The sequence below is a fragment of the Balaenoptera ricei genome, chromosome 18, assembly GCF_028023285.1.
Source record: "Balaenoptera ricei isolate mBalRic1 chromosome 18, mBalRic1.hap2, whole genome shotgun sequence".
In the NCBI taxonomy this organism is placed as follows: Eukaryota; Metazoa; Chordata; class Mammalia; order Artiodactyla; family Balaenopteridae; genus Balaenoptera; species Balaenoptera ricei.
Genome location: NC_082656.1, coordinates 81,489,600 through 81,514,614, shown reverse-complemented (window position 1 = coordinate 81,514,614; position 25,015 = coordinate 81,489,600). Strand labels below are relative to the sequence as shown.

General features: G+C 44.7%; 2 protein-coding genes across 2 annotated transcripts in view; one reads left to right on the top strand and one right to left on the bottom strand.

Annotated features, from left to right (window-relative positions):
* The window catches only part of COL4A2 (collagen type IV alpha 2 chain), a 384,139-nt gene that overhangs the window by 221,578 nt on the left and 137,546 nt on the right, over positions 1 to 25,015 (bottom strand). The window lies entirely within an intron of this gene.
* COL4A1 (collagen type IV alpha 1 chain) overlaps positions 1 to 25,015 on the top strand; it is a 148,796-nt gene that overhangs the window by 45,095 nt on the left and 78,686 nt on the right. The window contains exon 2 of the mRNA XM_059903176.1: positions 14,923 to 14,982. Coding sequence (XP_059759159.1) covers positions 14,923 to 14,982 — 60 coding nt within the window. The remainder of the gene's footprint in view (positions 1 to 14,922; positions 14,983 to 25,015) is intronic.

Here is a 25,015-nt window from a genome sequence, read left to right as displayed (position 1 = left end):
TTAGTTTTCCCCTTTGAATAATGCCAGGTTTCCTCAAATGCAGGAATAATAATGGGCTGTTCTAAAAATGAACCTTCACTTAGAAATTAACATAGCAATTTGAACTCTAGAATTGGCAGTTTATAGCAAAGACACTAACGTTTTTCAAAGAAAGAGAATTAGCTCCCTTATAGCACATAAAGACTTTCATCAACATGTGAAAATATAGTTATTAAAAGCACAGGTGTGGTTTTGGTTTCCAACGGGATAAACCTCACCAGAAAATATTTGTTTTGAATCGTGTTCCCTGTCCAATTCTCCTTGTTTGATTTAAACTTCACTGTAACTGGTAGCAAAAGGTTTTCTAGATGTTTCTAGATGTTAACACGCTTATACAAGTGCTTTGCCATTAGAAACCATATTTTAATGCTCACAAATCTCCTAAAACTCTCCATGATAGCAAATGGGGGAATAAATATTTAATGAAATACCAGTGAAAAAATGAAGAAACTAGGACTATTTGTGTATCATTCAAATTGAAGGCACAAGGAAATGGAGTGTGTGATATTTTTCATATTTTATTTATTTCATATTTATATTCATAATAAATCATGCATGGCTTAAGGATACTAAATATTTTTCTTAAACACTCTTGGAAAAGATAAGGTTTTCTGGGTTCTCACACAGTTTGACAGCTATTTGTCAACAGATTGACATTTGGTTTCAGTGGGAGCTGGTAAACTTAAGGATTGGTTTCTGAGGTGTTAGGAGTAGGACTGCTCGGGGGTGGCGTGGGGATGTGCGGTTTGGGAATGGTACCTCTGCAGACACTAACCATGGGCAGCTGGCCCCAGAGCCTCAAGGCAGCCTCAGAGATGTCTCTTGGCATCTCTGTGGCCGCAGTGTAAATACCAGAGTGTGTCATTGAGAAAACCACTGCTTCCTTCTGTGGTTTACCGCATTTTCCTTCTTTTACCCATAAGTGTTGCACTTGTGTTTTTAGGTGGGTCCTTTGAAAGTGCCACTTAGTTCTTGAAAAGCAGCATTTTTGGTCCACCGTGTCCGTTATCTTCCATAAGAGCCCAGTGAACTTGAAGTTTGTAGTTGAGCCCCTGCTCCGATGTGCACGTGACCTGGGAGTCTGTCACAAACAGTCTTCCACGTGGATCTCTGACCTTTTGTCAGAGGCGAGAGGGCTCGCCACACTGTCAGGTGTTCTTTATTCCACAGAGTTTATTCCGTGGAATTTCTGTTCACATTTTGCTTGAGTTTTCAGACCTGACTTTAAAGCTAACACATCAAGTCACGTTATCCTTTGGGGGTGGTGTTTCCCAGTGTGAGGCCTCTGGCTTTGCGGAGCTGCACTGCAGTGTTTTAGAATCTGTCGTTTATAAAGAGTCTGAATCCTCGCGTGTATTTTTGAAAAGTGGCTTTAGGATGAGTCTGGTATTTGAGGCTGAGCGCAGTTATGAAAATTATATTTTGGCTTCATCCTGGTTGCCGGGGATTAGTCTAAACGTGCACACTTTTTCTCAACATGTCCCATATCTGACAAGAAAGCGGGACAGCTGTGATGGATGTCATAACAGGGTGTTTTATAGTCTCTGTGAAATGGAAGTAGCATGAATTCACTGATATTATGTCCATTCGTTTGATGCATAGTGTGTGGTTAGACTCTGTCCTACAAGAAAGAATATTCATTTTTCTGTCCTCATTCCTGGAAATACTATATGGCTTCCCTGTCATGGAGCGTGACCTCTAGTTGCCTTAGAGTGGCCTGCAAACCTTCCACCGTGTGGCCAGGGTCTGTGTGGTCCACTGCCCCAGCCAATGCTCCTGGGGTCCAGGCCTCCGTAGTTTCCTCAGTGTTCCTCACCTCCCTCTGCACTTTCCCATCTCTGTATTTGGTTCACTCTGCTTCTTCCTTCTGGAATGTCCATGTTGGGCATCCCAGGCTTGGGCATCTCACCAGGGTTCAGGCTGCTGTTGACCTGCCGCCACCAGAAAGCACAGGCAGTGTCCAGCGGGTTCCCAACAAGGTGGCCTCCTCTTCCCCTCTCCCTTCTCTTCTTCCTCTCTCATCCTTTTCCCTCGGTGTAACATCCCATCCAAACGCATTTTTCCTTCTCAAGCAGTTTGTGTTTTCATAGCGGCAGTAACAATGATCTTCCCAAGTCATTTAGTTTTACATGCATTTTCCTCATCTAGACTAGAATGTACTTGAGGGAAGGAAAACAGGCCTCGTTTCCCATCTCTCACGTCACCTAGAACGGCATGTGCACGTCAGGCTAGCTTACTTTCATGCCAGCAGCTCTGCTTGGACGTTCCGTGGTGCGGAGGTTGGGATGATTGGCGGAAGTGAAGTTGGGGGCTTCCTGCTGGATCTGTACTACGTCTTACATAAGGATTTACATTATCTCTTGCATCAATGAATATAATCATGAGTTAAATAAGGTTTGATAACTAAAGAAGATTATGAGATATGCAGTTTGACAAATAGACTAAAGATCTTTGCATGAGATCTGTAGATTACCAGCCAAGAAAATGAAACTCTGTTGTCTTTTCCTATGGTAAAATAAAACGTGTGACATTCTTTTCTTCCCTCCCCTCCCTTCTCCTTCCTTCCTCCCATTTCCCATTATTACGGATGGAATCACTCTCCTTCCAATCACACCGGTCCACTGAAAAAAATGCACAGCATAAAAGTGGAGAATTATGTTTTGTTCAGGGACCTTACCCTGGACTATAGGCTGGGAGACAGCCTCTCAGAGCCCTGAGGGACTGTTCCCAAGAGGTCAGGGAGGAGCCTGGATACAGAGGAGATTTTGCTGAAAAAAAAAAAGGAAAAAACCATGTAGTTGAACATCAGGAGATTACAGCTAATCGTAAAAACTGCAGACAGACATGTTACATGAGATTACAGACATCTCATGTTAATGATTTTAAGTGCTTTTCTATGTACGGGAAGATGCAAGAGTCTGGGCTTACTGAAATCACTCCTTTGATACGCACCTTAGCTCTCGGGGGCCAGTGTCCTGTTTTTCTCCATCCTGCATCCCCTCAGGGTGCGCTGGTGTGGGGTTGGAGTGGGGAGGCTACAGTGGCTGCTGGCTTTGTGGCCGCAGTATCCTTTGTTTACTGAAATGGCAGGCAACAAGGTTTGTCCACATGCCCATTGGAAACCCCTCCGTCTCCTGCACTTAACACTGAGCCCTCACTGGTCTGCCTTCTCCATCCCTTGGATCCTTCCTCTCCTTCCCTTCCGGCTGCTGCCTGGGTTCAGCCCCCTCTCCCTCCTGTCAGACCCCCTGGTAGGTCTCCTGACCCCCAGCCCCTCCTCACTCCAATCTCCTTCACGCCGTAGAACAATGTTACTAAAATGCAGAGAAAGAAATTCTCCCTCATTCAGAACTTTTCATTGCTCCCAATGGCCTATTGGAGAGAAAGCACTGGACTTTTCTTCAAGGTCCACATGGCCTGCGTTCTCCCAGCCTCTCCAGCGAGATTTTCTCCAGCACCGTCACTTGAGTCTCCAGTCTTGGGCTCCTCTGTGCACCCACAAACTTTTCCTCCCTGGAGATCTGCCTCATGGGGTTTGCTTGGTCACCTCCCTGCATTAGGGTTCTTGCTGCAGGGCACAGGGCTCTTCTGGTAGATGGCCAGCTGCACGAGGGCATCTCCTCCTCTCCTGCCGAGTACGGGGACGGTACCCACGCAGAGGAAGTGCTCATTGAATCCTTACGGGGTGAGTGAGGTTGCAGCCTGTTCAACTGGGCCAGCCCACATTCTGCAGTTCCACAGAAAAGCAGCATTTTCTGCTCGCTTTTTAGAAGAGGAATGTAGCCTGTTAAGATGGAAGCAGAGAGAGCATGGTGGTGGAGGGGGTGTCATACAACTTGGATCCCCTCAGACCCAGACTGGAGGGGACTGGTGATGTCTCTAATCTGGGGAGAAATCAGCAGTGATTTATAATATTTAATGGTTTCAGGAAAACAAAAAGTTGGCAATCCCATTACCCCTGGTTTAGTTAAACTCTGTTTTTGAGTTGTATGTCAGTCATACTTGTCATCTTTCCCTAGTCACTTAGGCTTTTCACGTTTCCATTTTAAGTGTGTTAACAGACTATAGGGTCCTTAAAGGATCGGGAGGTGGAACACAGTGGGATAAACAGAAGATTGACTCCACTTTTTCATACCCAGTGTAAAGCCATCTTCGTGCCTGTGTGCTAGTTACCCGGAGCTTTCCTAGAGCAAGCGGATCCTTCAAGGTATCTTGTTAAAGATAGTCCTATGGAAGGGAAAACCACTCTGCATAAATCCCCCCAGCCGATAGCTGTCCAGTAAATGGACCTGGTGCCCTGTTAGACTAGGCTGCTTGGAGTTTCTTACTTAATGTAGTGTATGTAGTATATCTGCAGTGTATTTCCTGGGTCCCAGAAGGAAAAGCATCAGAAGCTCACTAAGTGTTCTTTTGATTAAAATTTTAGACCTGATGAGGAATTTTTCTGAAGCTATAATGCAGAAAAGGTCCTGGAGTGGGGTCAGAAGCGCTTTAGCTGTTCTTCAAGGCCAGGGGGCCATTTCTAACCTCTTACTCAAATCTACTTTCCTGTAGATGTGCGGCATCTTGGCAACAATATTTCTAAGATACTATGTCGACATGCTGTTGCTAAGACTGCAAGGGGGATGTTAAAAGAAACAGTGGGAAGGTGGGATTCACATAAGGGGTGAGAGCGGGAGACCCCAGTGAAGGTAGTCAAAGGGGGCGACTCTGATAAGTCCCACCCAAAACCAAGCGGGACGAGGCCTCGGGCACCTGGTGGGCTGTAGTGCCTGGTCTCTCCCTTCACACTCCGCCCCCTGCCTGCCCCGCTTTCCTCCCTTCCTGCTCCTTCCTCTCACCCCCTCCTTCCTGCTCTCCTCTCTCTTCCTTCTCCAACCCTTGAAAGCAGTTCTAACCAAAGCGCTACGTTGCATGTTTCCTGCTCCAGGTGCATTTAGTGAGACTGATGGGTGTGCAGAAAGCACCCTGTACTTCTGCTTAAAAACGTGCTTTTAAATGGAGTGTTAAACTTGGCAGATTGCACATGCCGTGATGAAGCCTCAAAATCCGACTCCCCATCTGCTTCAGGAGCTGGCGTCTTACCCTTTGCCACCTCGTACCCGTGCCTACCTTCCAGTAGCCGCTGCCGGCCCTCCCTCTTCCTAGGAGGGCACAGCTCCCCTGGCATTTCCCTTTCTAAGATGCCCTTTGGCTCTGTCCTGCCTACTGGCATGTCCCTCTGTGCCCACCCCCCCCCCTCAGCACCCTGTAGCAAAGCCCCCTCCCCACGTCCGCCCTCTCTGGCCAGGCCAGCGCCCTCCCCTCTCATTCCAGCGGGACCTACCCTGGGATCCCGGTCCCTCGGACGGGGCATAGGGCTTCTCCCCTGTGTGTCTGTGGGACTCTGTGCACTCTCTCGTGGGGCGCCTCATGCTGTAGTTTCTCACTCTCTCATCCCGTCGCTAAGATACCCAACTCTGCGTTCTTAGCACCGTGGGGCAGGGGGATACCTGCCCTATACCAGCTGTGCAATAGATGCTAAGATCTTATAATGGATCAGGTGAAAGATGAGTACCAGGGAATGCTGAGACTCGGAGTGAATGAATGAAGGGCACAGGCCACCTGGGCTGCTTCCTTGCTGCTGAGTCTCCCACCCCCACTGTGGGCCAGACCTGGAAGCAGAATTCAGTGAAGGTGGGTGACTGAGTGGCAGTGGCTGGACCAGGCCAGGCTGAGAGGCTGGATTCGGAGTGAAGGAGCCAGACTGGGGTGGGGAGAGAGGAAAGCTGAAAACCAGAGATAGCAGGGAGAGCTCCACGTACTTCAACACGATGGAGGAGTTGACGTGTTTCCAAAGTTGGAGGAAATAGTCCAACTTTTCTTTTTCATGCCAAACTGGGTAAAATGTGCTGTTCTTCAAAGGGTGGCTGGAAAGTACAAGTTTGTGGCTCTCGAGGACGAGTCTCGGACAAACGAGGCGAGTCCAGGTGGAACGTGGGGAGTTGGATGGGAGGATGGCAGGTGATGGCTGTTTCGGGTGGAGGACGGGGAGGTGATGGCTGTTTCGGGTGGAGGATGGGGAGATGATGGTTGTTTCAGGTGGAGGATGGGGAGATGATGGTTGTTTCAGGTGGAGGATGGGGAGATGATTGGTGTTTCAGGTGGAGGATGGGGAGGTGATGGCTGTTTCAGGTGGAGGATGGGGAGATGATGGTTGTTTTATGTGGAGGAGTGGGGAGGTGAGAAAAGCGTTCAGGGAACCTGGAGAGAGTAGCTAAGAGTCAGAAACTTCCTGCTGGGAGGTTTCCCCTCTGAAGATGGGAAATGTGAGTCTCATGAAGGGCCGGGAGCCTCTGGGGCCACACGCTTGCCCTGGACAGGGCAGTCAATGGCTCTGGGAGAACATTCTGACTCAGGAGGATGACCCCTGGGCTAGAAACTTGCCGGAACGGACTCCTCTGTGTTTGTCCTTCAGGTCAGTGAGTCAGCAACCACCAGGGACCCCCACACCCAGTTCCCATCTCCAGGCAGCGTTTCCACCCGTGGGTCCCAGTGGACATCCTCAGCCCACCAACTTGTTTCACACACAGTCATCTGAGCCGCTGTCATGTGGCAGCTAATTATAGTCACATCTGTTTGCAGCAGGACCACCAATGACCTGGGGGAGAAGTGCTGGGCTGCATCATCACTCCCTCTAGTTTATCCCACTCCCAGGCAAGGACATTCCACGTCCACCCCCGCCAAGTGGGAGAAATGGAAGAAAAGAAATGAAAATGAGTCACCAAAATTGTACAATGGGGGAAACAGGAGAACAGAACTGCCATCACATGGCAGTGGTCAAGCAAACATCCTCATATCCTTGTGTTGTTTGCTGGGAGCCCACCAGAATCTGCAAAGTCAGTTCTTAGTCAGACCATGAGAGATGCTGCATATTCCAAGATCAGTTTGTTTCTCAAATGTGTCATGCTCATTTTTTTTTTTTTTTGCCAAGAATATATCAACACTTGTAGTTGTTTTCACATTTGAGCAGAAATGTTTTGTGAGTCTAAAAAGTAGTGGAGATATTCTGTTTCCACGTTTTCCATGATTGACTGGAACAGAAATGTTATTTTACTTAACTAAATTCTTTTCTATTGGATTAAGGATGAAAAATTATTTTCACGTCTTTGGAATCACATATATCTTACATTTATCAAAAAAAAAAAAAACAAAACGATGATGATAGAATAACGATCAAGCAAATGCAGGTGAAAGCACATGGATTGTGAGCTCCTTGGAGATCAGTCACCCTTCAATCCACAATTCCAAGCATATTTTTGGAAGTCCAAAAATGCTGTACAAATGTAGGCTTTTAAGAAATTATTATTATACTGCAACATTTGGCTATAATTTGCTACCTTGTTATTAATTTTTTTTTGTTTTAATGAATAGTTTTGTTGGTTAGAAACTTTAGAAAACATTACATAATAGTAGCTATAATAGTGGGGTTTTCTTGTCTTTTACTTTAGTGGAATTCATTCACACTTGTTAATATTTCATTTAATTTTTTATGTTTATTATATGTAATTTTGTATCATAGTGTTTGGGTTTTTTTGTTTTTTGTTTTTTTTTTTAAATTGGAGTATAGTTGATTTACAGTGTTGTGTTAATTTCAGGTGTACAGCAAAGTGAGTCAGTTATACATAAACATGTATCCATTCTTTTTTAGATTCTTTTCCCATATATGTCATTACAGAGTACTGAGTAGAGTTCCCCATGCTATACAGTAGGTTCTTGTTAGTCATCTTATCTTGTTATTAATTTTTAAATCCTAGGCACACTTTTTGGGGGAGGGGTAGATTTTATTGAAGAAATGTGTGAAATCATAAAGGCACAGCTCAGTGCCTCTTACGTGCGTGAATCAGAAGCCAGGTCACGAGCCAGGACGTTTCCGGAAACCTAGAAGCCCCTTGAGTCCCCTTCTAGTCACCAGTAGCCCCCTAGGGTAACCACTCTGCAACTGCATTTTGTTTAGTTTTGAACTTTATATAATCGGAATCTCCTGGCTTGTTCTTTTGTGCCTGGTTCCAGGTTGCTCGGTACTAAGTCTATGAGACCCATCTGTGTCAGAGCCGACCTTCCTCCGTGGGTAGGGGTTTCATTCTGTGAATCCAGACCACTGTGTTTTTATTCTGCTGTTTCTAGTTCGGGCTACTTTGTAGAGTGTTGCAATAAACATTCTTGAGGATGCCTTCAAGGAAAATTTTATTAAAGCACAACAAAGTGCAAACATTGTAAATTCACAGCTCAATGAATTTTTCCACGTGTTACCATTCACCCTGATCAAGCAGAGAATGTTCCCAGCACCCAGAAACCTCTTAGGCAACCCCACCGGAGGCCAACACTCTCCTGACTTTCAACGTTGATAGTTTCATTTGTTCTTGATCTTAACGGGATGGGGTCATACAGTGTGTGCTCTCCTGCTGAAGTTTCTTTTTTCTCATAATTAAAAAAAAAGTTATTTAATTTATTTATTTATTTTTATTTTTAAAAAAATCTTCATCCTTCCTGTTTTTAAATGTATTTATTTATTTACTTATGGCTGTGTTGGGTCTTCGTTTCTGCGCAAGGGCTTTCTCTAGTTGCGGCAAGTGGGGGCCACTCTTCATCGCGGTGCGCGGGCCTCTCACCATTGCGGCCTCTCTTGCTGCGGAGCACAGGCTCCAGACGCGCAGGCTCAGTAACTGTGGCTCACGGGCCTAGTTGCTCCGCGGCATATGGAATCTTCCCAGACCAGGGCTCGAACCTGCGTCCCCTGCATTGGCAGGCAGACTCTCAACCACTGTGCCACCAGGGAAGCCCAAAAGTTATTTTATTGAAGAATAGTTGATTTACAATGTTGTGTTAATTTCTGCTGTACAGCAAAGTGCTTCAGTTATACATATACATACATATTCTTTTCCATTATAAGTTATTACTAGATTTTGAATAGAGTTCCCTGTCCTATACAGTAGGACCTTGTTGTTTATCCATCCTATACAAAATAGTTTGCATCTGCTAATCCCAAACTCCCAATCCATCCCTCCCCTCCTGTTGGAGAAGTTTTAAGGTTCTCTTTCAGGGCAATTCTCTCTGGGCAGGGGGTCCATGGAGGCATAAACAGCCATTTTGCAGAACCTCATGGCAGTAAACTAACATTTAAAACAAGAATTACCAAAAATAGCATACCCTAGTTAAAAATCGCAAACAGGATGGGAATTAGGACATACATATTAAAATCTCCCATATATAGTCTCTATTTCTTTATGATGTTTTAGTTTCCAAAAAGAGTGTGAGCTCATGGAGCCTTTTTTGGGGGGGAGGAGGTCATCTTTTATTCGCCATACTACCATCTTGGGAGTAATGATACAGAATTAAAAATAATAGAAATGAAAAGACCACACTTCAGTGGGATGTGGTAAGGGCAAATGTTGTGAAGCGGTTTCAGTAATGACAATGTATGACGTGACTTCGTGACTTTTGATGGACATCTGCCCGCATACCTGTGGGACAGGTGCCAAGAGTGGAATTTGGGGACCAGACGCTGCCTCACCGTGTTCCAGGAGGGTTGTCCCACTTGACCCCCGACCCTGGGGAGTCTGGAAGCTCCACTTTTGGTTTCTGCATGCTTCCAGTTTCTGCCCTAGTGGTCCTAAAATACATTCCTGTGTCTCTACATATTTCTTTAGTGGGGTAGATAATTATTCACAAGATTCCCCGAAGAAGGGCTACGACCAGGAAGAAAATGGGGATCGTCCTATCACCACAAAACTATTTTGACATTTTGCACAGCGCAGAGAATGTGAAAAGGAATTTGAAAGATAAGCTGTTTAGACTTGGCCGAGCTCCACTTGTCCCTATTTGGCGGGATGTGAAACACATAAAAATTGTTACAGTGGGGATGGTAAAGGTCTATCTCCCTTCAGAAGCAGGAAAAAAAATCAGACAATTGAGGACTTCACTCTGTTTAACTCATTTCAGATATGCTTTCCTGCGGAAGGTATGTCACAGTTAACAAATTAGCATGAGTGGGCATTCTTTCTCTCTCTCTCTCTCTCTCTCTCTCACACACACACACACACACACACACACACACACACACAGTAATGTAGCAGTTGACTTCCTTGGTTAACTAAAAAAGTCTCTCTCTAAATGGAATTAGCGAGCCTCCCCACCTAGAACTCACTGTAATGTCGAGAAGAGCTTTCTGTCAGTCTGTAGATCAGAGAAAGACCAGAAACAGACTTTATTTCAAATGAAAGGCATTGACCCTCGTCACTCCCCTTCCTTCTTTGGCGCTAGTACTGTGTATCGTAAATCTTTGGGAATTTTTGGAACTTAGCATACTTTATAGCATTAATTCTGATGGTTTGACTCTCTGGAAATTTTTAATCGGGGCATGAAAGAAAATGTGAATAACATTCATTGTTTTATCCTATCCTGAATAGTATAAAAATACTCGTACAGAATATAAAAGGTATTCGATTTAGGGATGACTTCGTTGTACATTTTGCATTCCTTTCCAATTGTACTATTTGTGGGCATTGAAAGTTGACTTCTGCTATTGAAGTTGTGTGTGTCCTACAGACTTCATTGAGAACGGATGTATTTTTTTCTGTTTCAAATACTATTAATTCAGGTCTGCTTCCATTTGGAGGGAATTTGTTATGCTCTCGTGGTAAATTATTGGCTGTCAAGTGTGACTTGGTTTTCATTAAGTTTTTCTATGGTCTTCGGGGTATAAATGGTGATGCGTTTCCCCCTGAGAAATTTCTAGGGTTCTCTTACCCTCACTGGTCTGAGTGACCCGTGTCACTGTGGACCAGGGATGGTCTACTTCTATAAGATGGATCAAGATCCACAACTTTTTGACCTTTGGGATCTTTATCCACATCCCCCATTTCCAAGTGGAGACTGTCTTCATGACCAACTGCGTCAGTCGTGACTGTGGGTTAAGTGTGTGTCTCCCGGGAAGAAAGCACAGGCATGCCTCTGGGGGCTTTGAGCTAGTTTACTTGACCTTGCACTCCGGAGAGGGGAAAGGCAGGAGGAAAGAGTGTGAGTACTTCACAGAATGTACAAGGTCTTCCTGTTCTAGAATCTGAAACAGATGGGATGGGAGCTAGCTGAGTGGAACCCAATATCTTCCAGACTTCAGACTTGTCCGCCCCCTCAGATATGCAGCCAGGAGGGAGCCACTGGGGCCAGGGGGGCTGCCTTCTCTCTTTTGATTTTGCTGAGAGGTCTGGACGCGGAATGTAATTCCTCAGGAAATCATGAAATTTGTGACATGGCCTTTAGCATGTTAGGTCACCTGCGAAATCGTGACTCTGAGTAACTCATACAGTTTATTCGCCCTTTCAGATAGTAATTCATAACGGAGGGTTGAGACTTGCATTACTGAAGGCTTTTATTTAATGAGCTATTTCAAAATCAGACGTTACACCAGATTGAAAGGACACTTGGGACGTCATTGTTGTCCTTTTTAGCCGTGCACCCCTGAGTCACAGCTAAAATGACTCGACATGCCAGGGTGATATCCAGCCTGGGGCATTATATGACAACAGTTGTAAAGGACCAGAAGAGTGATATTTCAAAGTAGATTTCATTTAGCAAAATAAATGTGCCTCTCATGATTTTTGTTTGTTATTCTAAAAATTAGGTTTTTTTTAAACAGAGCCATTTACATAAAATGCTAGGCCACCCAGAATGTGAAACAAAAATCATGGTCTAAAAATGCCTTTTGTTCTGAAAAGTTGACCATCATTTAGATCTTCTTAGAATGATGGATTCTTTGGAATTGTCCTCTAGGGCCAGAAGGGGTAATAAAATTTCCTATGTGAATAAAGCAGATAAGAAGGCATGAATGTCTTTTGTCTGGGATTAGGAATTTATTTTTTTGCTTGATGTAAGCCGGTAGGAGCAGGGGGAGGGTCCTTCAGTGGGGCCTGTAATAAGACTGTAGTCCTTTTTCTCATCTCCGATTTTCCCCAGTAGTTGTCGTGACCTGAACTGTCGTCCAAGGGAAAACTGCTGGGTTGTTACCCACGCACGCTGGGTGTGTTTCTGTCGCAAAAGCTCAAGAAACAATTTGACCTCAACATCCACCACTGGGGCCCTGTGACCTCTTTTCTGGGGTCCCCTGCAATTTAGGCGGTGGTCCCCAACCTTTTTGGCACTAGGGACCGGTTTTGTGGAAGACAGTTTTTCCACAGCTGGGGTTGGGGGAGGGGAGGGGGGATGGCTCAGGTGGTCATGGGAGCGATGGGGAGAGATGGGGGGCAGCAGATGAAGCTTTGTTCACCGCCTGCTGTGCGGCCCGCTTCCTAACAGGCCGGGGACCGGTACCGGTCCTCGGCCCGGCGGTTGGGGACCCCTGAATTAAGGCATTTACCAATAGCTTCAGGGAACAGTTCCAGGAAATTCATTTTTATAACCTCCCTCAAACTGAATAAAGATGAGCTTCTGAGATTTTATCAGCATTTCAGAAGAGGAAACCTCAGAATCACCAACAGCCGTTTTCAGCTTCAGTCATTAGATTCCCACCTAATCTGAAGCTTTGAAGATGCCGTTGTTGAACTGTAGTTAGAAAAGTCCGTTACCACCCCGGGCTGTTGTTGGGTTCCCCCAGCTAAGCCTGGGTGGTGGTGGGTGGACATTTCCTAAGTCAGTGGGTCTTGGCCTGATTGACTTTTCCTTCTGGTGTCCTTCTGGATAAACAGCAGAGTTTAAAGAGCAGAGGTGGGTTTCCGGACCCGGCTCAGAAGCAGGAAAGTTGTGGAGATGGGACAGTTGCAAGGAAGAGGCCACCCGGAGCCCAGGTGACTCGGGGCTGCCGCACCTGTTGGGCTCCCCTGGCCTGGGGGCTAACCTAGCAGCATCGGGCAGCTCCGGGGGCCCAGGCATCCTCCAGAACCTCCCCTTTTCCCTGGCTGGTCTGGGGATCTGGAACAGTCCCACACTCATTGCCGAGTTCCTTTTTGGAGTATCTTCCCACAGTGCTGTGATGTAGTTACACGCTGTGAGTTGACATACCAGTGTCACTGGGTTGTCTCCGATGTCCGTTTATTAATGTTTTAACAACTAGGAATTGGGGTAGATCGAACAGTTGAGGGCGTGTCATGGTTCAGTCAGTGATGTTCTTTATTTCCTGCTGTGGGTTTTACAACCGATGTGGTCACAGGTGAAATACAGGCTGTTTCAGGCTGGGTGAGAGGCTCTGGGCTGCCCTCCAGGGGCTCCCGGGGTCCGGGGACACATACATGCAAAGGACTCTGAGAAACATGTGATAAGGGTCACAACAGAGGCACATAATCCACATTTCATGCGCACCGGGTTGGGAGCAGATAGCCCTCTCCTGGGGATTGTTGAGGAAGGCTCATCCCCAGAGTCCCTTGGTCCTTTTATATTTGTGCATTTTGGATGAATTTCTGGAGCACAGGTTTGAGATTTTAGCCTCATCTCTTTAGACAACTCTGAGTGGTCACCCAAACCCAGATTCTGAAGCAAAACTGTGCACATGGATTGATCTACAGTGTTAGGAGCTTATGAGAGTGCATGCTGAGAATTGCCTGAAAGTTGAGTCAGGGAAAGAAACAGATCTGTAATCTCTGGGGTCGGTTTGGACTGTTGTCAATTGTCTCCATTTCCAAAATGTAAAATTAAGAACAGCTTACTGTCTTGGAGGCACTTGTTCGGATTTCATTTTATAAAATAAATATCTCCAGATGTAGCTGTTTTATGCAGAAGATTTCCAAGGCAGGGGAACTAAGACTTGAGTATGTTGTTAAAAAAACAGACTTCACACGATCACAGTACTATTAATGGTATGGTTTTATTTTCCAGAAACTGTATTGCTGGAAGCAGCACTTAGATATACATTTTATCTCACACTTAATATCGAGCCACTAATAAACCTCATTAGCTAAATTATCAATATTCCTATCACACCCTCTTCCATGCTATCCACAATATCTATGTCTATTTTGGTTTAGAATTTGGATTCTTCTAAGGAAATTGTAAATGTATTGAGCACCATCATATGTTTGTCTTTTAATGCACTAGCAGTTTTCCATGATGGGAGTTGAAGTTGAGTTCGTCTCAACCTTTTCCTGGTGTATTATTTAAAACCTCCTAACTCAGTTTTCACGTCTGTAAAATGGGGATGGTAACACGTATCTCGTTAAATAAGATGGTGGCTGATCGTTTGTTGCACCCAGTGGGCATGTGAACATGCTGTTTCCCTTCTTCTCCAGCTTGTATTACATACTTGGATTCTTTATCTTGTGTTTTAACATTAATTTAAAAGCTAGAAATGAACTACAAGGAGGATTTTGTTGTGGAATGTTCTTTGATTGAACATTCCAGCTTTAATTGAATTAAAAATCAGTTCTTTAAGGCTTGAGCTTCTTCTTTTTTTCCTTTCTGCACATTTTTTTTTTTTTTGCATGTATCTGTGTCTCTGGGGATGTGAGGGACAAAGCATGGACTCCTCACCCGCCACTCCAATCTCCTGTGGTCTCAGGTCTGAAACTCCTGAATCAGAAGTGCGATACTTTCGTAGCCTTGAAGATAGGGGTGGGCTCCTGTTGTTTTATGGGAAATGGAGAGTCCATTTCTAAAAGTGTGACAGCCTTCACTTTTTGGACTGAGTGATGCTTTGATGTGTTCCATTCCCGGATTGCTATTTTGTCTGTTAGGGCAAAAGAGATGGACCGTTGAACAAGTACGGAGAGCCTATTAGAACAATTCCAGAGTCATGCTCATACGAAAAGGGTAGGGCTAACCCATAAATAGGTGAAGATGCCAAAATCATTTCAGTTCAGATATGGACCTCAATTTGCAGGTGTTCTTCTATTTAAAGATGTTTTCTCTTATTTCCAGGGTGGGTGTGCTGGCTCTGGCTGCGGGAAATGTGACTGCCATGGCGTAAAGGGACAAAAGGTGAGTAGCCCAAGCTCTGATGACAGCAGTTTCTCTTGAATTGCCATCACTGTGGAAGTCATTAGAAATGGCATTAAAACAACCAAATAATCAGCAAGTCATGTTAAAGCCTTATTACCATTTCAATAATTTCCCCAGAGCAATACAAATGAAGCAAAACCAAACTTAACAGTATTTTTAAGGAATCTTAACTGCTATTCCCCAAAGATTGTAATTATTGGTGGCAATTAACGTTAAGAAAGTGATTTGGTTTATTTCCTTTTTTGACTATAGAAGGAACAAGTATATTGGCAGAAAATCTGTTGAGTCAATAGCATTCTTTGGAATTAGTGCATGAGAACTAAACTCAGCCTTTTTCTGAAAAAGGAAAACATTTATATTGAACTCTAGAGCCTTCTCTTCAAATTAGAATTTTTAAACAATTTTAAGTTCGTAACATACTTGTCTAGATTTATTTACAGAAACAGTAACTATTTATTGTTTCCCAAACGCAAAATTATAATATTTTTTTCTAAGCAAGTACTCTGCCTCTCTCTTACTTGAAGAACCACAGATCTGGATAAAGATCATTTTCTCTTGAAGGCAGGTTGGATCTTGAAGGCAGGCAGTTGTTCTGAGAGAGGGTCTTTACCCGGGGACAGTGTAGCATCCTGTAACAGTCTGGGGGTCACCATGGAAACTGGGCGGGGCCGTGAGACAGCATGGCCAGTGGGCCAGTCATTGGGACCCACAGCAGCTGGGGCCATCTGGAAGGGAGGGAGGGGCCCCCGTGGACCTCTGCCTGCTTTCTGGGACTGGAGGTGTCATTCAGCAGGGCCAGGGTGAAAATTCTTCTCTCCCTTCTGGTGTGCCCAGGGCTTATGGGGCCACAGACTCACACTTTTGAAATTCAGCAAATTCTACTTTACAGAAAATTGTTTCATTTCTTTTCAGCTATTTGCTGAAGTACCAACATTATTCTTTTAAAAAATATGTTGACAGTTGGTGGCACTAGTATTACCTGGATAGGTTTTTGAATAAATGAAGTATGTGGAAACATTTTTATATCTTTCATCATCAACTTTATCAACTATAATTCATCTTCAGGTGCTGTTCCTTCTCTTACTTGGGAAGTTTTTCTAGCTAGTTCCAGGCTGCATCCTTGAGAGGAGAGGCAAGTCTGTTCATACCACAGATTCTTTTTCTGTGTGTGTGTCTAACTTGAATTATAAGCACGCTGAACTAACAAAGAAATCCTTCAAACTACAAAAAGTGGAACTTTCAACAAATAGGAAACGGAGACCTGTATCAACACTACTCTGCTTTTCTTGTAACTTAAAGCATCAGGGGGCAGGCAGACTTGGTGTTTCTCGCTCGTAAAGAGAATGTGTCCGTTCCACCCGCTTTCTTGATCTCCACTCCCCTCCATCAGCTGCAGACCTGGTGGCACTTCCCCAGGCCCTGGTGCTTTTCAGACTTCCTATTCTGGTCTTATGTTTTCTAGCCTGATTCATTTGAATTTTAACCAAAAATCTACCCATTGTATATAACAAGGTAGATTTATCCAGGTGTAGCTTTCCAAATATTTTTGGCTGACTTCTTCTCGACTTGACAGGCCCACGTCAGTTCAGAGCTGGCGAAGCATCTTTCGAGATGGCAGGTCACATCTCACTCACAGGGGGCATCTGGCACCCACCCCAACAAGGAAAGGGTCTTTAAGTGTTTCTTTTCAAATCCAAGCATTGAGGAAGCCCTTGCTGTGGCCAGTGTGTCAGCGGAGGCTAGGTCTGTGCTTGTCGGGGACACAGGAACATACACCGTAGGGCCTTCCTTCCACTTCGGCATGGGAAGGTCAAGGTGGGAAGGTCACAGGACCTCCGTGGTCCTTCCTGGCCTGACCTTGCTCCCTCAACTGTCTGCTCCATTGCCCAGTTTGGGTTTTGTACCTTATTATTAAATAAAGACTATTTAAAATAAAATACTGGCAAGCTTTGGGTTAAACCATTCTGAATTTGTGTTTTAAAAGGCTGTAATTATTGAATGGATTCAGATGGCCTCTCAAAATTTAGGGGACTAGCTAAATGATTTAGTATTATAGCCTTTAAACAGAAATCAGAGCTCTGTCTTTTCTCGCCTTGAGCAGAAATATTTCAGGTCCTGTGGTTCACATAGCATGAGCCGGGAAGAGGGCCTTCCTCCCACTGAAAGAGGAAATTTTAAACTTCCACTTATTGTCTCGGACGTGATGTTAAAATAATCAGTTTAACGATGGGAAACACCCAGAGCTTGACTGAGCTGGGACTTCAGGTCTGGTTCCCTTTCTCTCATCCCAAGGTCAGATAACAAAGAAACGTATTCTTGGTTGGCACGTCAGCGAGAGAAATTGGTCTTCCTTCATCTGCCACCACTGTTCTCAAAGTGGGTCCTGCACGTGCTAATCGGGTATAAATGCAATAAATGAATAAAGGCTTGAGCATCACAGAATTTACATCGAGTGGTTCAAATCACGGGCCTGCTTTTTGAGCTACTAATGCCTGTTCTCGATTCTCATAGGAGTTATTTTGCTGTTCTCCAATGTCTACAAGTTAAATGAATTTTGACGTGCTTTTGAAAATAGGGTGATAGAAGCCATATAACTCAGGGAGAGTTCAAATTACCTAACTGAGACAGAGTGTCAACTGCCTGAGAACTTTGGAAACCATTGTTTCTGAGAAATGCCCCCTCGAGGATCACTTTAACATATTGGCTATTTAGAATCCACCAATGGAAATCGGAATATCTCCAGTATAAATTGCCAAATCCCTTTTGGCGAAGTCCTGCGTTCCATGCAGATATGATTAATTGGCAGAATGTCTTATATTCTCCAGATATCATAAGCAAATATTAATGCCTTAGATCATTGGTTGTTTTATAATATCGTAGTTATCAATATAGTGCTAGGGATCTTATTCTGAGTTCAACAGTTAAATTCATTGAGCCTTTCACTGGATTTCAGTCTTTGCTGACTTGTTTATTTTCCCACTTCCCTGGCTGGCCACTCAGATCTTCAGATGTTTTCTCTAGGTAATTAATTTGGGTTTGTACACAATGACATCGTGTCTTTCCAGAGGCCTCAGCAGTGTGGGAATGTTATCTCCTTAAACTGATTAGGGTTTTGAATGCTTGCCTCCTCAGAAAGAGCCAAAAGTTAAGCTCTTATTTTGCTCAGTAACCTGATTTTCCCCATTATTTGAGGTAGTGGGAAAGGCAACGTATTCCCAGGAGTTACTGCCATAGGCTGGGAAATTAACCATTTATACTTGGCAAAAATTGAGTTTGCCCAAGAAGTCTTTCACATATTTTAACCACAGGAGCCCACGTTTATGTAAAGCTACCATTCTATTCTGTGACCCTGCAGTGTCCAAAGAAGGACGCTTCAAGTTTCCTTGAAGTAAGAGAGGTAAGAGATACACCCGTGAGATAAATACCAATGAAGAGTAAATGATCAAAGTGCAGGAGAGACAGCAGAGAAAACGAGTGCTACAGTTGTCCTGAGAAGGGAGTGAGCCCAGTGGCCTAGGACCATAAATAAAGGGACAGTCTCCTGGGTGAAGTAGGTCATGTGTTCACTAATTCTTCAGACTCACTTGGATATAGAATAGGGTCATCTGTCACACAGCTGCAAAAAGATAGATGCTGAATTTAACTACACTGATCAGAGAAAATAGCCCCTGTGGCCTGTTGATAAATGCTACCATGGCAAAGGGTTGATAGTTCCTGACAGAGTGACTCTTGAAAGGGACTTTCCCAAACCACAGTCTTGGGAGCACAGAGAATCTTAATGAAGCAGAATTGTAGTATTTCTACGGAATGATGAGAACAGCGTAGGTGTCTCGTAGCTTCTCAAGACACTTTAACCTGCTGATACCCAGATCCTGGCCAACAACATGGGGAAGAAACACATTCTCCTTTTATTTACTAATTAGAGTGTCTGTAAATCACAGCCCCTCTCTACATACCGGCTCACCAGAGAGTGCAGTCCCAGGCTGCATTCAAAGCAGAGAGCTTTGAAAATGGAATTTCTGTCTTCTTGTCTAAAACATGTAGCCCCTCTGATGTGGAAGAGTTGGAGGTGTCTGTCCAACCTGAAGTGATTCCGTTTCCGGCCCTGGAAATCTGGGGAGAAGCTCATGCTGCTTCGTGCCCTGCGCTGGTGCATATGCTTCTCTCTTGTTAGGGTGGATGGTCTGTGGCTTCACCAGCCCTTTACCTCCTGTGTATATTTGACACAGTCAACAGACATCCCACGTCAGACCTCCATGTAAACCTGTCTGTCTGCATCTGACATTGAATTCTAACCTCTGCTTAGACACGGCAGATCTCGGCCAGGACAGAAACATCCTGGCTTTGGAGGGTCAGAGTGAGAAAGAGAAAGGGGCTGATGTGTACTGACTGTGTCCCTTGGGCCAGGCACGGTGCTGAATCTTTTTATGCTTACTATTATTCTACCCATTTTACAGTTGAAGAGACCACCTAGCCCAGGGTTTCTCAGCTTCGGCACTATTGACGTTGTGGCTGGGATACTTTTTTGCCGTGGGGAGGGCCCTGTGCACTGTGGGATGTTTACCAGCATCCCTGGTCTCCACCCACCAGATGTCAGCAGCTCCCTCCCTCCCCCAGCTGTGACAACTGCAATGTCTCCAGGTTAAGGCCAAATATCTCCTGGGATTTGGGGAAAGCGGGGGGAAGAGTCTGGATTGAGAGCCCCTGAACTAGCCTAGTGTCTGATAGGGAATAAGAGGCAGGCGACAGGGTCCAAGTGCTAATCAGAGCACGAATCAGTTTCCATTCTTCAAGATAAGAAGATCCTGATCTGGGAGGGCCCAGCAAGAGGAACTCGTCGTTCAGAATATTCTGGAGTCTTGACCGAACTCCCATTGCTCTAAAACTGAATCTATGGTCTGTATGCTGCTTCACTGGCCACCTTGCCAAGGAAAGCAGACTTTCTGAAGCCTTTCTCTAAATGGGTGGTGCTGGAACGGATTGCTGAGGACCCCAAAGAAATGAACCTACTCCTTTGGGGCTGTGGGCAGACCTCCCAGGTCCTGTCCTGGAGGAGCGCCACCAGGTTAAACAAATAACCACAGGGAGCCACCTTGCCTGTGATGTGGAGCAGGTCAGAGGTCATCTGCCCAAGTCTGAGCCCCACCCCCCCCCCGAGGCAGATTAGGGGGATCCCAGCCCAAACAGCCAGCATTGCCTCACCTTCGGGGGGTGTTTATTCCATACAAATTTCAGAGTAAAACCTTGAGGGGAGGGCGTAGTGAAGTGAGCCTCTTAGGCCTATGTCAAGAGATGCCATTGTACCTACGTGGTGAGGATGGGACCTCCGCGGCCCCTTCCTTCAGGAAATCCTGGCGTATTCTCTGCCCTCTAGGAAATTCGTCACTCTGGTTACAAGGGAGTCATCTTTGTTACAAGTTGGGCATGACGCCTTGATTTCCCAGGAGGCGAATCTGGCCCTGTTTCTCACTCATTCTGGACACAGAGACGAGGGTCGTCACCTTGATCGTCAGCCTTGTCTACACCCGGGAAGATGCGTCTTCTCTTTCCTCCCCACTTGGAGTAGCCGAGGGATGAATCAGTCGGCGGGCCTTTCTCGGTTGTTACTTTTAGAGACAGAAAACAAGTATCCTTAGTATCTTTTCCTCAAGGACACGCTAAATAAGAAAAAAGTATGTGCAAAGAATTCTGTATGTCTAAGCATGTGTAAATACAGGAGGAGAGGTTGAATTTTCCAGTCTTCCTGATTGTGTGCCAGTTTACATTGTTTTCTGTTAGCTGCTCTTTGCCAGAGACGCTGCACTCCCTGCTTGATTAGGAGTTCAGGCATTTGCTCACCAATCTTACTGTTCTGGCTGTTGTTGCCTATATTGCAGTGCTCCCCAAAAATGCCTTCGGAGCTAACGTGCCTTTTAATATAAAGGATCTTACTTCCTCCAAGATCGTAAATAGAGGAGACTTTCTTAGTTGTCATTGAATCTCAAGTAAAATTCCTTTTTGGGACAGGGACTATATTTCATTGCCATTTTTTGAGAATTCAACGGTCTTCAATTTATACATATATTTATTTCATTGATTTTTCTTTTAATTTACACATGGAAATTGAAGAAAGAGAGTGCTTTTGTATATTATACTTTATATATCAACTGGTTATTCTCTTTTCATTTCTTATTATTCTTAGTCTCTGTGTAGAATCGATTTGAGACCTCAAGCATTACTGAAGAACGAGATTATCTTTATTATTTTTCATTAGAACATTGAAAATTTCTTTCCCATAAATTAAATTTAACCATTGTTCTAAATATTGAAGGTGTCATGTTTCTTCCTAGGTATTTCATTTTTTTCTTAAGTAAATGAAAATGAATATTTTTGTGTAAACTCTTTGAAACTTTGGATAAATTAACTGATTTGGACTAATAATAAGCAATGAATAATAACAATAATTTATTTATTAAGCACTAACTCTGCGGGAGGCTCCACATCACGTTTGTATTAGCGAGGACTTCAAAACCTAGTAGATTTAAAAAGAAGTTCCATTTTCTTACTTCTAGGATGTGAAATACATGAAGTCAAAACGCAGAAAAAAGTACTACTTACTGTACGTAACATATTAGGAGGTTTATTTAATAAAATTAAGGTTTGTTTAGTGTATTTGAAACTACTTGTATTATTTTTGAGACGGATTGGAGTTCTTTATTTTTATACGTGTTCTGTTTTGAGCATTTCCCAAAGGGCGATGGCGGCCAGTTCATTCTTTCCCCAGACATTGTCCTCAGACCACCTTGAGGAAGTTCTGGATGTGTCCTCTGGGATGGAATGTGGAGCAGCGTTTCAGGGACAGATACGTTTGGGGGACATGAGCTGTGGTTAAAGTCCCGCCCTGGGACACCTCAGAACCTTTAATAGAAGCTTCAGAACCTTCAAGGGTGGCTTTTCCCATGTGGTTTTCCAAAATCCTCTGATCACAGACCCCTGTTATTTCTCAAATCAGGAACAGCCTTCAGGAAAGGATGTTCTGTTGAGTAAGAGCCTAGGTTCTAGCGTGCGTTCCACCATCTAAGCAGAGTGTGCTCTGTCAAGTCATTTTGACCACATTCTCCTAAGAAAAGGGGAAATGATCTTGGACCTACAATTTCCCAGTGTTGCTAAAAGGGTCATGTTAAAGGTATGGTACCTAAAAAGCACTTGGGTCATTTAAAATGTCATTCATGTTACATGTCATTTTAGCGTGAGTTTTAAAGTTGGGATAAATATGGCGATGGAGTTTGCTTGATGGTCCAGTTGGGGACAGATTTTAGGTGTAAAGACATAGGGGTAAGCTGCCCAGCTGAGAACTTCTCAATTCACAAAGGAGGACTGGTTCCACCGAGACAGAAGTTCTCCCAGCACCTAATATTAGAGAGATGTCAGGATGTTTTTAGAATTATAGCCCCATTGTTAGGAAGCTTGTTTGTAGCTTTTGGATGCTTTTGGTGGAGGAAAAATGAGAGGTACTCACTTGGGAGGTCTGTCTGGAAATATCATCCAATTTCTATCAACGTTGTGATTTTATCATCCATTTCCAGAATCATTAGGGGAACCAACTCTCCCTTTATTCACTCTCCTTATGTTTCAAATGCCTCTTTTTGTTGTTAACTGCTTTTCCTGACATCCATATAATTACAAGCATTGTCCAAACTCCTCTCCTCCCCCAGCTAACTCTCCTTTTTCGAGGTATTTTTAAAGGGGCGCCTCTGAGAAGTGTCATTTTATTTCTGCCATATAACGGATTCCAATACCCCAAGTGTCTACTTTAATCGTTTTGGGGTCTTGGCATCCACCGCGGGCTCTGATGATATATTCCTCTTCCCGTGCGCTGGGTATATGAGTTAATGCACACTCTTTTCCTTTTCCATGCTTTTTCTGGTGTCTTGCAATGCCAAGATTTTTTCCAGATGTCTCCTATTTCCTATTTCCACATATTGGGCATGAATCATCATCTGGCAGAATCATCGTGAGAATCAGTGTGGGTTCCCACATTCACCTACTTTTGTCTTTTTAGTAGTTCTTTGAAAACAAAGGTTTTTTGTTTTTTTGTTTTTTTACGTATGCTTGAATCCAAGAGTGAAGTATCAACAGTATACCATAGGGAAGCCATTAAAAGCAGATCCATGCTAAGTGGGTTTATTTTATCCTTCACATCAGGCCCACCACAGACGTCTCCCTGTGCTTTGGACGTCACTGGAATATGCCCTCTCGGGTACCGTGGGGGGAACCATGAGCCACGCCTCCCCCAGGGTCCACCTCTTCTTCCTATTTCTCTCCATTATATAAAAATCTGTCCCTTCGCCATGTGCTTCTGAGACCTGTTAAACTTGCGATAGACTATAATCATAACAAATTCTACGTTTTTGGATCTGTAACTGTATTTGGAACGCACCTCATCCAGTGCAACTTCAAAAAGAGTGAGTTGATTTCATTTCCATGTTTAGAAGGAGTAGTAGGAAATTAAATGTCTTGAATGGAATATCGTATCCTGTGTCTTTTAAAGCACAGTACCCCTCGTGTGAGTGGACGCTGTCATCGGAGATGCTGGGCCGTGGCAGTCCTCATCTTGACTCTTAATGGAAAAATTTTTTTTTGTAAATAGGATTCAGACCAAACATTGGCTGGCAGGAATTTAGCTTTCTTTTAGAAGGAGCAAAATGAGGCTATATGTGTTGATTCAAGATCAAAGACCCAACATCAGCCCTGACAAAGGAGAGCTGTGTAGTTGGACTTTCCTCCTGTTTGTGGGTAGAAGATCACGAGCCTTCAAAATGTGTTTCCAGACGGCACGTAATGATGCGAGATGGTTCTGTAGTGTGGGTGTGGAGAGCTGCCACCCCAGAAATGGCATTAACAGAACCCTCATCCTTGCAAGGTGGCTCGACACCATGCGTAATTAAACAAAGGAAGACTCAGTCAGAGGGAACGAGGGAACCAGTGGGCTGTGGGGAACCGGTGCCCCTGGGTCTTATTTTCCCTTCGGCAAGCCCCTTGGAAAAGTTACAGGTTCCCCTGCACACCGTATCCACGTGTGGCTTAGCCTACCTCCATAGCCACGAGGATTTATAGCAGCATCGTGCTTATCTGGCCCCAAATCCAACTGACTCTAGATCTCTTCACTTGGAAATCCACCCTGGGGGGCTAACGATTCTCGACTCCTCCCTGAAATGCTGTCCGGACATCCTTCCTGGTTTAAAGTCCCTCTCTGGTCACCTTCATCCGTATGAGGTTGGGCTGACCCTCGAGCTTATAGACCAACCAGCAAAGAGCTGGAAGACGCTTTTGGTCATGAATGAGAGATGGCAAGCTCTCCTACGTGCCTTGTTAGATCCTGAGGATTTGTCCAAAGAATTTTTTTATGGGCGGGCGTCTCATTGCGGCAGGTGACGTCCATATGTTGGTTCACTGATTGCAGGTGAGGAATCCCTGGCTCTAGGTTGGTTGGTGTGAACTCTGAGGTCTGTAGTGTCTGGATAAATGCTTGGTTGTGCAATGGTTTCCCCTAGATTGGTAAAGGAGTTCAGGCTATCCAGGGTAGATGCAGTGAGCTGCTTGTATCCATGTGCCCCCTACTCCAACCTCGAGGGTCTTGTTGAGGTCCTGCCTGGTTGTGGCCGCAAGTCGATGGTTTTAGGGGATGGTTCGCACCTGTCCTCGAGGATGTGACAGTCCCAACCAGAGGGAGGCATTACACAAGTAACAGCACCAATAACCCCCAAGCTGAACACTCTGCTGTGAGCTCCGAGGGCAGAGAGAAAGCAGTGCCGTGAGATTGAGCCCTGGGGGGTCCAGAGCTGAGCTGGGGTCATGGGTCAGGGAAAGGGAAACTGAACGTTCCAGGAGCAGACACCTGAAGTTCAGGTACCAGGCTCAGGACATGTGAATTAGGCTCCCAGTTTTGATTCCCTGTTGTTCATCACGTGTGCCCTGATTTGGGGTGGAAAATTGGGCACTTTGGGAAACTACCATGGACAGCTGTCCCCCT